This window comes from Hoplias malabaricus, chromosome 3, assembly GCF_029633855.1.
Source record: "Hoplias malabaricus isolate fHopMal1 chromosome 3, fHopMal1.hap1, whole genome shotgun sequence".
NCBI lineage: Eukaryota > Metazoa > Chordata > Actinopteri > Characiformes > Erythrinidae > Hoplias > Hoplias malabaricus.
The window spans coordinates 32,208,561-32,221,007 of record NC_089802.1 but is presented as its reverse complement, the minus strand read 5'-3'; the positions used below and the strand labels follow the sequence as shown (position 1 = coordinate 32,221,007).

The following is a 12,447-nucleotide window of genomic DNA, read 5'->3' as shown; positions in this document are numbered from 1 at the left end:
TTCTTGGGGGGCCATAAGGCAAAATTATTTGCATATTATTGTTGCTTTTTTATTGGAAATTTGCATGCTTTACACACAATGACTCTAAAATAATTACTAAAATTTACAGATTTAAATGTATGTTTTAAACACACATTTTTTTGTTTTTGAAAGAAATAAAAACAAGAAGCGACATTAGTTTTAACCGCTTTTCTCAGTAGGTCAATGTGGTGTGGCGTTTCTACTGTTAAACATTGTTTTAGGACTCTAATGATGTGAGGAAAGGCCACATTCTTTTTCTTCTGCTGATTGTTTTCTTTTATTTTGTCTTTACATGTACTGAATTTGTTTAGTTTCTCTGTTTTTAATAGCCCATTTTGTAATAAAAGTCCAAATTGCAAATATCTGTCTCTAGCCTTTGATTAACTGCAGTAAGCAGCTGAAACTGTGGGCTTTCTTTACATTTTGCACTGGGGATCGCGCTCCCTCCCTGGAAAAAAGCGGGAACACCTGTCCTGAACCACCACCGCTGCCATATTCCCTTACAGATGCATTGATGTATGTGTCATGTATAGCCCTGTCTAGTGTTTTCCTGCTGTCTGTGTATCATTGTTTCCTTTGTCTGTCATGTATGTATAACCATATGGCTCTTTGTTTATTTCCTGTCTTCCTTGTCTCTGCCTTGGCTCCTCCCTCTTGTGCCTCCTTAGTGTTCCTGCCCCCTCGTTATCTGTCCCAGGTGTTTCTTGTTTGTGTTGTCTTTTTAAAGTCCACGTCAGTGGTTCCTGTTTGTGGGTCATTGTGGTTGTAAGTATGTTTGCTGCCTGCGCTTCATGTTGTTGTCTTGCTGTATTTTATCTGGTTCTATGTTTAAAGCCTTGGGTTTAGTCTTTCAATTTAGCTTTCTGTGTTTAACCTTGCTATGTGTTTAGCCCCTTTGTTCTGTATCGTTCTTGTTTAATGCTTAGCAGTGTTTAGCCTTGTTTAGCGTTTAGTGATAGCCCCTTTCTGCTGGGTTCTTGTTTAGCTTCCCTCTGCCTAGTTTCCTTTTGGTTATTGTTAATAAAGTCTCCTGCACTTACCTCCTTCTGTCACTCCTTGACCACTCCATGCATATTGTGCCTTTTTTTTTTTTAATAAATTAATTTTATTAAAGCATAACTGTGAATCATTGTGTAATTTACTCATACATTTTAGATTTTCAGTTAATTCCTTACTTGGAGTTAATTTTTTTTAAATCATCTGGCATACTACCTCTTCACATACCACCAGTGTGCCACAATTTCTAAATTCTGGTCTAAATAATCATTCAAGATAAAATGAAATTAAACTCTAGTAACACAACCCCTTGTAAATGTAACAAAACCAAATAATGTGTTTGACAAATTAACAGTAACACAAGACAAAATGTACCATGTACAATACACAAAATGCGCACACCTCTACAGCTTAATAACACACTCATACAAGCAGCAGCATGAGAAGCACTAATGTGTTCCCTATTAATGCAGTCTCATTCTCAACTTATCAGTAGCAAAGCTGATCCAGGCATATTTTAATGATCAAGTATAATCTTCAGGCCAAGTCCTGAAGATCAGTACACACATGCTTAATATTTGGTAACATTTGTGGAGACACAGTAAGCATTCGACTTTGCCTCTTCAATAATCATGAAGCAATGTTGAGACAAAATATGACTAAAGATGTAAATAAAAGCAAGTAGCTAATATTAGATTCACTGACTGGACTCAAAAATATTACACTTTTACTTTGCTCCTCCCATAAATTACATTATTAGCAGTGTTGTCTTGGTCAGTCAGTTTCTGTAAAACTACTAGAAGCATTTGCACGATCTGTCTTACATATTTTTATTATGGATTGTCAGTCAGTTGATTGTCGGTTGCATTCAAGGTTAAAAATAACAATTTAGATCATTGTCCAATCTCAATCTTATTACTCTATATATCCTATATATATCTTATTTTATTGTTCAGAGAGGTTTGTACAGTCTTAATGTTACAGGGTGCTAAACAGATGCCAATAACCTTTCTTGTTTATATCTAGAATTTTGAGTCATAAACAATGATATTACAGTGGCCTAGATTTCAATAAATTGCAAACAATTCCAGAGAACATTACCTTTCACTGTATGTAAGGAATTGCATTTTACAAGTTTAGATACATTGCATAACAATGAATATTCTGAACTGTTAGTTTTGAGGTGAAAAAAAAAACACCAAAGCTCACCAAAGAAATGTACCACAAAAAAGCAGCAATCAGTTACACTTGTCTGTATGTTTAATCAGAATAATACATTAGATTAATTTTAAATATATTCACTGTTGCAGAGGGTAATATATTTTAACAGACTTAATTTAATAGAATGATTGAATGAATAATTATTCAAATCTATCTGCAGAGTGTATTGTTTAATAATTACATGCAACATGATTAAATTTGTTTAATTCCCATGATTATACACAATTATATAAGAATATGAAGAATGTTCTACTTACTTAAAAATCCTATGACTGCCACAAAAAGTTGCAGAAATGGAAGGACGACTATGACTAAATAAGCTGAAAATGAGAGAATAATCATTTATATGGCTGATCAGACAATGTGATTATGTGACAACTTTGTGATAACAGAAGCTTTCATTGTTATCATTTCCCTTAGAAATTAAATGATGTAAAAGAAAACTGGAACAACATGAGCAATTATCACATATAGTCATGAGCTTCTGGTCAAATTACATAAGTGACACACGGAAGTGTTCTCTACAAGGAGCACATCTCTATATTTTAATCAACAATTACTGTGTCTGCTTAATTTAAAAAACTGAAAAATACAAAAAACATTAAATGAGGTCTTTACAAAATTATAGGGCATTTTATTTTTTCCCATAATGTTAAACTCAGCAGATAATTAGAAATTGGCTAATTTACTTTAAAATTAAGCACATCACTAGGAACTCTGTTTTATTTTATGATGTTTAAAATATGTAGCTTACAGTACACAGAGCTAACAAAATTTAACTTAGTAAACTTACCATTTTTAAAGGCTTTGGTCATTATAGCAAACACTCGGAAACAATTAACCAATGTTGTTCCCAAATAATTCAGTGATCTTCTCTTTACAATGGATCCTCTTATTCCAAGGACCTTCATACAAACTTTGTTCAAAAACAAAATATTATATGATTAAGATCTGTAATAAAGGCTCATCAACAAAGGACAGTACACATTAAGTGTTAAGAAATTCAGACATATTCATTCATAATAGCACTGTGATTTAAATAATAATTATAAAACACAGGAAGCAAATTTGAGAGGACATGAGAGAACTGTTTATCAACATTTTTATTAATATTTATGTGATAATACAGCACAAAAAAATTGGTTCAGACATTCCCTGAATCTGAAGAATCAGCTTTTTTCATTTCATCTTATTGTGAGATTTTATGTGACTCACATTCAGAGTTATGAAGCTATGAACAGGGGTTGAGAAACATGAAAGTCACATCATCTGCCTCTCAACATGTGAACTTCTGGATTTCTGTTGACTTTTTCTGTGAAATTAATCAATGGCCGCTCCTGAGTAAAGGTATATTTTTGCAGGAGATATGAATGACTTCATAAATCAGACTTTACAATTGTTCAGGTTTAAAACCAAATGATCTCTTTTCACAGTACTACAAGTCAAACCAGGGCCTCATTACAGAGAGCTGAGACTGATCTGAACATTTTGATATGAAACAGATGGAGATCAAGTGCATTAAAGGCAAAATATAAGAAGATGCACTTAGACACCAGAGAGTTAACATACAGTCCATAAAAATGAAAAGACAAAGCTGTCTGATTAACTGGAAGTGGCTACATTTGATTTATGCATTTAAAATAATTTGTATGTTGCATGTTTTCAAACTGTAGTAACATAATTATTTGCATGGTTCTCCATGTCTTCAGTACCTTTACTCCTGAAACAGTAATGATCTACTGATTATTGTAATAATATAAAATAATTCCTACCTGCAATGAAAACCAATAGAAGCAGCGCAAATGCCAGAACAAGGATTGGATTCAGCAGTTCATAATCTTGAAATAGTTTTGCCAGAAAACCTACAATGGACATAGAATAAATGTGAGGCTACATGTCTCTTGTATGAAGCATCCTCATATGTCATTTAATCCTTTAATATCACGTCACAAAATCCCAACTTTTCTAATCACCCAAAAAGTTTTTAATAAAATTCATTAGCTAAAGCTTGATATAACAATGCACATGTGACATTGATAAAGTGTAACTGTTTCTGAAATGATGCAACTGCAATACAGTTCTGTCTTCTGTATTGCAGTTATTCTGTCATATCACATGCTATTACAGGGCCATTACAAAAAATCCACAGTAAAATTTCTTCATCTTCAGGATGTTAATGTTCTGTTATATTGTGTCTTTATTGAGCCTTTCAGATTTTTGAGACACTTTGAAAATAAAGAGATAATATCCGCGGAAGGAAGCTAAACGTGTAGTTTTTCCACGGTATGGAAGTTGTGTTCGTATTTCGCCATCTAGCGGCGACAGAATGGAACTACTGCAGCATTTAAGGTGAAAGAGAAACTCGGTTGCTAAATATTTGGCGTCCCGGATGTGACTGAATTTTTTTGTAACTCGTATTTTGTATTTGAATGTCGTCTACTGAATTTGAGCAACTTCGAAATATATTGTTTACATTTTTTTTAGCTTGAATTTTTTATCTGAATTTATTAACCTTGAATAATAGTGAAAACGTGTTCTTGAAAATTCACGAGTTCTATTCAAGAGCAGTTATATTCAGATGCATAATTTCAGTGCAAAAAAATTTCAGTGCTACAAATTCAAAGGTGGTAATATTTCAGAGTCTGATGAGACAGATTTGTTTCCATACTTTCCAATTGTATAAGATTACAACAAAATAATATTCTACCACGCACAAATTTGCTTACTTTCTGTGCTAAGTTTATATTTGGAAAAAGGAAGACATTTAAAATAATTTAATTAGTCTTTAGTGAACGATAACACCCCCGTTTTGCACACAATGGTATAATCTGAATCTGCATGAACACAAATTTCAAGATACTGTTTAATTAATTTAGTTTTGATTTGGCAAACACTGGGTAAACTGAACCAACTGCAGTTTAAAACTGAAATATACCTACCAATATAAGCAAAAGCTGTTATCACTGCGTAATCTGTTGTGATTGCTGAGTTTTTAAATAATCTCTGGATGCTCTCTGTAAAGAAACCAAAATATGATCAGGCCAATGCATTTTAAAACATTAATCATTTTTAATAGTTTCATGTTGTGCCTAGGAAAATCATTATATTCTTATTTATTTATTAAAATATTCCCATAATCAATATTCACTTCAACATTCAATTCTTTTCACTAATCAAAGCTTACCATTAAATTTCTCCTGGTAGGGAGCAATCCCAAACAGGAAAATGATCCTTAGAAAGTTCAGGACGAAGCAAATTTCTGCCTCAATGAAGAACCCTGAAGGTAAATAATCATGTTATAGCGTCCTGTAAAATTTACACGGACAAAATGAGGTAAAACCCAAACAACAACACAGTGAGCTATAAATATATACTGAACAACCTGCAATGACATCTAGACTGACTTACTGCCGTCATCATCATATGTATTCACTGTTGTTTGGGATAGAGGTGTTTAAAATCTTTTTTCAAATGAGATCAGTTTGGACCTCATCAGAATATTTAAGTGTAAGTCATTTATTGCTGAAAAATTAACATATTAAAAAAAAAAAGGTTTTCACTTTAAAATAAGACTTTAGGTTTATTCATTCATTCATTATCTGTAAGCGCTTATCCAGTTCAGGGTCGCAGTGGGTCCAGAGCCTACCTGGAATCATTGGGCGCAAGGTGGGAATACACCATGGAGGGGGCGCCAGTCCTTCACAGGGCAACATACACACACTCTCACACACACGGACAAGTGTCGCCAATCCACCTACCAACATGTGTATTTGGACCTTGGGAAGAAACCGGAGCACCCGTAGAAAACCCACGCAAACACAGGGTGAACACACCACACTCCTCACAGACAGTCACCCGGAGGAAACCCACGCAGACACAGGGAGAACACACCACACTGCTCACAGACACTCACCCGGAGGAAACCCACACAGACACAGGGTGAACACACCACACTCCTCACAGACAGTTACCCGGAGGAAACCCACACAGACACAGGGAGAACACACCACACTGCTCACAGACAGTCACCCGGAGGAAACCCACGCAGACACAGGGAGAACACACCACACTGCTCACAGACAGTCACCCGGAGGAAACCCACGCAGACACAGGGAGAACACACCACACTGCTCACAGACACTCACCCGGAGTGGGAATCGAACCCACAACCTCCAGGTCTCTGGAGCTGTGTGACTGCAACATCTACCTGCTGTGCCACCATACCGCTCCACTTTAGGTTTATCAGGTTTATAAATGGTTTAAAAACCTTATTTATAGATTGTTATTAATTAAGATGTAAACACCTTAAAATCATCAATAATCATTTGTAACACAGAGTTTGGAAGGGCGACAATGTTTTTCTAATACTTAAAGTGTCAGAGAACTTACTGTATCAAGGTGAAGAATAAGCTCATATGTTAAGGTTCACCACATTATCACTGATGTATAAAAGACACTTTTGTGTTTAATTAATTAAATGGTTAAACTTAACAAATATGTGATGAATCCAACCGATTTCAGGCTGACTGCTAGAGAAGACAAAGTAAGGTCAATATCCAGCAAAGCCCGAGGTTTAAGTAGTTGAATGTGGGTTGACTATTTGGCAAAAAACAGGTCACTGTTGCCGTTTCTATCTACGTGTTATAACTGATTATTAATTCCTATTAATGTATTAACCACGATATTAATATCTATTAATAAACTGGTTTAAACAATTTATAAAGCTTTAGTCTTATTCTAAAGAATGTAACTCCATTTTTGTGGATTTTTAGTGTACTACGTCATTTGATCACTGCAATTTTCCTTCGCGCTTCATGATGAATCGACCAAAAGAAGTGTTCCAAAATGACTTGGAATAAAAATTTTTAAATGGACTGACTTCTATCGAAAGTTAAGAGGGGTTATTTTTCTTCTCCTAAGATGTTACAATTGTGGAAGATACATATTTTTCATTGGATCCAATGATATTTAATTAATAATGATAAAATAACAATCTCCAATCTGCTAAGACATTAACTTGTAGTTAGCAATATACATTTTCCACACTGTTGGAGGAAACATCTGGAAATCATCATAATGTTATTCACTGCTTCAGGAAAGCTGTGTTTTTTTAAAAAACAAAAACTCTTATTGTAATATAAATTACAATACTTACCCTCAGTGACGCCCCAAAGGATAAAAGCAAGGGATATTGTAATGTTTGGACAAATGACAAGTGCATACTGTGAATATAATGCTACTTTGCTGGTGCCTGCAGAAAAAAATGAAGAATATGCTTTTGGGTGTTTCAGTATATGTTACAAACATTTCATTACTTGTTGTGAATGTGAAAAGACTTGACCTACAGCAGTATGCTAGGCAGCTCAGCAGAACTGGGCTTACAAATGCCAGACCGCAGAGAGATAATATCCACAGGTGCATTCTGGAAAAACCTGTGAAGTTAGGATCACAGAATAATTTATAAATTCTGAAAATAACTATACTCACATCTTTCTGATTTCTGTGCTTAAAGTTTATGCTCTCTACTGTGTGCAGGATGATGCTAATGCTTCTTATGGTGGGTTGAATATGACACATTTTATCTGTACAAATGTCTGAAGATAAGCTCCTTCATTTTTGAGGATAAGTATTGGCTTGTAACTGATCGTGCCAAACAGTTCCGTTCTCTACTCTCCATTGCACCACTTTTCAAATTGTATACAAAGGTTTTCTCACCAAGGGGCCGCACATCCACAGTTGTGTTTGCTGAAAGCTCCTCAGAGAATACTTCACATATGTACATGCCTCTGTCCCCAGTTTGGAGGTTCTTTAACCTGAGTGAGAAATTTCCTTTGTGGATTTCTTCAGGGCTGAAGAACTCGACTCTGTCCATGTAATTCTGATGGGATGAGTACGTCTGGACCTCACCGTCTTGATAGAGCAGCACTGAAATCTGTTGGTGTATCTTCTTCCATGAGACCTCAAGCTTTTCAGGTTGGATATGGGAAACCACAGAACAATCCAGAGTGACATCTTCACCCATATTTGCAGATACAGCATGACTTCCAACTACAATCAAATGCTCTGAAAAAACAACCATTGGAAATAGTGTGGGATTTAATCTGAAGCTTTGGATCCAAAAACAAAAAAGCTGATATATTGTTTTTACACTCAACAAAAAAGTAAATTGTGTAAAATTATTTGTATCATTTGTAACATTCAGTGCACTGTCCGTGTTTAAATTTTATAATCTGTGCACTATGTAGGGAGTTGGGCGGTGTATGGGACAGAGCAGTAGCATGTAGCCAGTAAGGAAAAGAAAAAATACAATTTTGGGCCTTTTTTCTACCTGGGTCCCCATTCCTCACTGTGAAAGTTTTTTATTCTTTGAGGCAAAAGTATCCATGCTCTGTGAGCAAGATACAAGGAGTAAATAAACCAAGGAACTATGCTGAAATATGGCTGATTCATGTGTAAGAAAACAACCAACAGCCACACCACTATTTTGGCAGCTCTCTGGCTTTATCCAGCCTCTTGCTGTTAGAAAACCTTGTCTTAGTTCAGCTTTCATTTCTAAACCTCTCTCTCTACCCTTCAGGGGTGTGTTTCTTTAGAAATCAGAGTGGCTCTAGTAAACCATTAATTCATTTTGTTCTGTCTGAATAAAATGACTGTACTGATCTTTTACTGTCCTGTGGCATATACAGATAAGTAATTATTTTTATTATTTTTACTGATTACTATAAGGATGTTAAGAGTATTTCCAGGAATTTAACACAAAAATTGTTTCTGAAGATATCACCGAGACCTAACACACAGAGTCCTGAAGAAACAACAAATACAGTTAACTGGATCATATTTCACTTTTTCTATCCTCTGAAAATCTCTGCTTGTTTCCAAGTCAGACAAAAAGTGTTCTTAAAAAAATCACCTTCTCCAGATTTAAATACCTATAATAAACTAGAATGCACTGACCTTTTAATCAAGCACAGCTACCAAACAGGGGCACTTTGAAGATTTTAAATACACTGACAGCAGCAAATTTATTGAGACATAAGTTGCTTTTTTTCAGAATACATCCAAGTAATTAATGTGTGAATATTACACTGATTCATCTTGGAAAACATCCTGTTTAGAGTTTTACAATCAACACTTAATTACTTTAAATTGTCACAAATAAAGTTAATGTTGTGTTTCACTCACCAATCTCCTTTATTTCAGCTGAAGTTTGCCCAGATTCCTGTTGTGTGTAAACTGAACAATTATAAACACCAGAATCTTTAAGGGTGAGATTTGTAAGGAGCAGAGAGAAGTTTCCATGTTTAATCTCTTCAGTAAAGAAACTGGCTCTTCCAATGTAATCGTGGCCTTGAGATTCTGGTCGACTTTCTCCATCTTGAAATAAATGCACTAAATCTTGAGTGTCAATTTTCTTCCACTCCACTTCCAGCTCTCCCAGTGGTATGGGATCTTCCACATAACAGGGCAGAACCACTGAACCCTTTAATTCCACAGTCAGAGGATCAGAGGCACCCAACACACGGAGCCCTGAAAGAACAGGTAATACAGTGAAATGAGAAATACTTCACATTTACAGTTTTCAGTATTAGTTGTCAGAAAAGGATTGATTCAAGAGGCTTTATTCTCATTTTAATTATATACATAGTACACAGTGAGATGAAACAACGTTCCTCCAGGACCATGGTCTAACACAAAACACAAAGCACGAGTGCAGACAGAAACGCAAGTGCAACACAGTACAAGTGCACACACACAGTACAACACAGTACAAGTGCACACACACAGTACAACACAGTACAAGTGCACACAGACTGTACAACACAGTACAAGTGCACACAGACAGTACAACACAGTACAAGTGCACACACACAGTACAACACAGTACAAGTGCACACACACAGTACAACACAGTACAAGTGCACACAGACTGTACAACACAGTACAAGTGCACACAGACAGTACAACACAGTACAAGTGCACACACACAGTACAACACAGTACAAGTGCACACACACAGTACAACACAGTACAAGTGCACACACACAGTACAACACAGTACAAGTGCACACACACAGTAAAACACAGTACAAGTACACATAGACAGTACAACACAGTACAAGTGCACACAGACAGTACAACACAGTACAAGTGCACACACACAGTACAACACAGTACAAGTGCACACAGACTGTACAACACAGTACAAGTGCACACAGACAGTACAACACAGTACAAGTGCACACAGACAGTACAACACAGTACAAGTGCACACAGACAGTACAACACAGTACAAGTGCACACAGACAGTACAACACAGTACAAGTGCACACAGACAGTACAACACAGTACAAGTGCACACAGACTGTACAACACAGTACAAGTGCACACAGACAGTACAACACAGTACAAGTGCACACACACAGTACAACACAGTACAAGTGCACACACACAGTACAACACAGTACAAGTGCACACACACAGTACAACACAGTACAAGTGCACACAGACTGTACAACACAGTACAAGTGCACACAGACAGTACAACACAGTACAAGTGCACACACACAGTACAACACAGTACAAGTGCACACAGACTGTACAACACAGTACAAGTGCACACAGACAGTACAACACAGTACAAGTGCACACGGACAGTACAACACAGTACAAGTGCACACAGACAGTACAACACAGTACAAGTGCACACGGACAGTACAACACAGTACAAGTGCACACAGACAGTACAACACAGTACAAGTGCACACAGACTGTACAACACAGTACAAGTGCACACAGACTGTACAACACAGTACATATGCACACCGACTGTACAACACAGTACAAGTGCACACACACAGTACAACACAGTACATGTGCACCAGTGGCGGATGCTGGTCTTTCAAGGAGGGGAAGCTCAATTTCAGCCTACATCATAAAATGTGTCGGTTTATTTATACGTAAATTCTACCCTCCGTCCCTTTTCAAGGAAATGATCTGTGACCCTGTCGTACCAACAGTGCGTCTTTTCCAGGGACTTGACTAGTGTCCTCTCAATGGCCAGCAGAGCTAGGCTGCTTAAAGGACCTTGGCCCATGTGAAGTGTGTCCGCCTGTGAGTGCTTTGTGACGGTGGAGGGGCTCAGCAGCACTCGCTAGAAACTGCGATAGAAGTCAGAAACAGTGATAGAAGTCAGTCTCCAAACACAAGCAGCTACAAAAAAACCCACCAGAAATAGAAGCTCGATTTGTCACTAGTCGTTTTTAACAAAGAAAATGCCACTAAAAGGATTAAGAAAATCTCCGGTTCAACTCAGAACAGAATGAAAATCTAATGCTCCCACGGATCTTAACACCAAAGGATCACTGATTCGCTCATTTCGCTGTCAATCAAAAAGGGATTCAGCCTCAGACAGATCATCCAATCATCATACAGAAGCTGAGCGTCCGGGCCAGCCGAGGCCAACCCACTGCCCCATAGACCCCCAGAGACGCTGAGCGTCTGATGGAAAAAGCCCAGCATTTATCCAATGGCTCGTCAAGTTTTGCTTCACTTCGCTGCTTTGCTATTGAACTCCAAGGATGCTCAGCGTCCTCACTGTTCAAATCACTGTGAATCTGCGCGAATGATTGAGAGGAAAGCCGCGTCTTTACCAGAGATAAGAAGCTGATTCTGAACAAAAGATGAGCGCGTTGTAGTGCATATTTATTCAATGACATGTACACACAACAGTATACATTTGATCACTTATTTTTTGACATTTTAGGGGAAGCTGAGCTTCCTTTGCATTCTTAGAGCAATCGCCACTGATGTGCACAAAGACAGTACAACACAGTACATGTGCACATAGACAGTACAACACAGTACAAGTGCACACAGACAGTACAACACAGTACATGTGCACACAGACAGTACAACACAGTACAAGTGCACACAGACAGTACAACACAGTACAAGTGCACATAGACAGTACAACACAGTAAAAGTGCACAAAGACAGTACAACACAGTACAAGTGCACATAGACAGTACAACACAGTACAAGCGCACACAGACAGTACAACACAGTAAAAGTGCACAAAGACAGTACAACACAGTACAAGTGCACACAGACAGTACAACACAGTAAAAGTGCACACAGACAGTACAACACAGTACATGTGCACACAGACAGTACAACACAGTACATGTGCACACAGACAGTACAACACAG

At 37.1% G+C, this 12,447-nt stretch overlaps 1 protein-coding gene across 1 annotated transcript in view; it reads right to left on the bottom strand.

Annotated features, from left to right (window-relative positions):
* Positions 1-12,447, bottom strand: part of LOC136691592 (uncharacterized) — a 35,747-nt gene that overhangs the window by 14,323 nt on the left and 8,977 nt on the right. The window contains exons 2-10 of the mRNA XM_066664189.1: positions 9,421-9,765; positions 7,954-8,301; positions 7,584-7,670; positions 7,394-7,489; positions 5,423-5,515; positions 5,178-5,252; positions 4,011-4,100; positions 3,032-3,154; positions 2,496-2,558 (exon numbers count right to left, since the gene is read on the bottom strand). Of these exons, the coding sequence (XP_066520286.1) occupies positions 2,496-2,558; positions 3,032-3,154; positions 4,011-4,100; positions 5,178-5,252; positions 5,423-5,515; positions 7,394-7,489; positions 7,584-7,670; positions 7,954-8,301; positions 9,421-9,765 (1,320 nt within the window). The remainder of the gene's footprint in view (positions 1-2,495; positions 2,559-3,031; positions 3,155-4,010; positions 4,101-5,177; positions 5,253-5,422; positions 5,516-7,393; positions 7,490-7,583; positions 7,671-7,953; positions 8,302-9,420; positions 9,766-12,447) is intronic.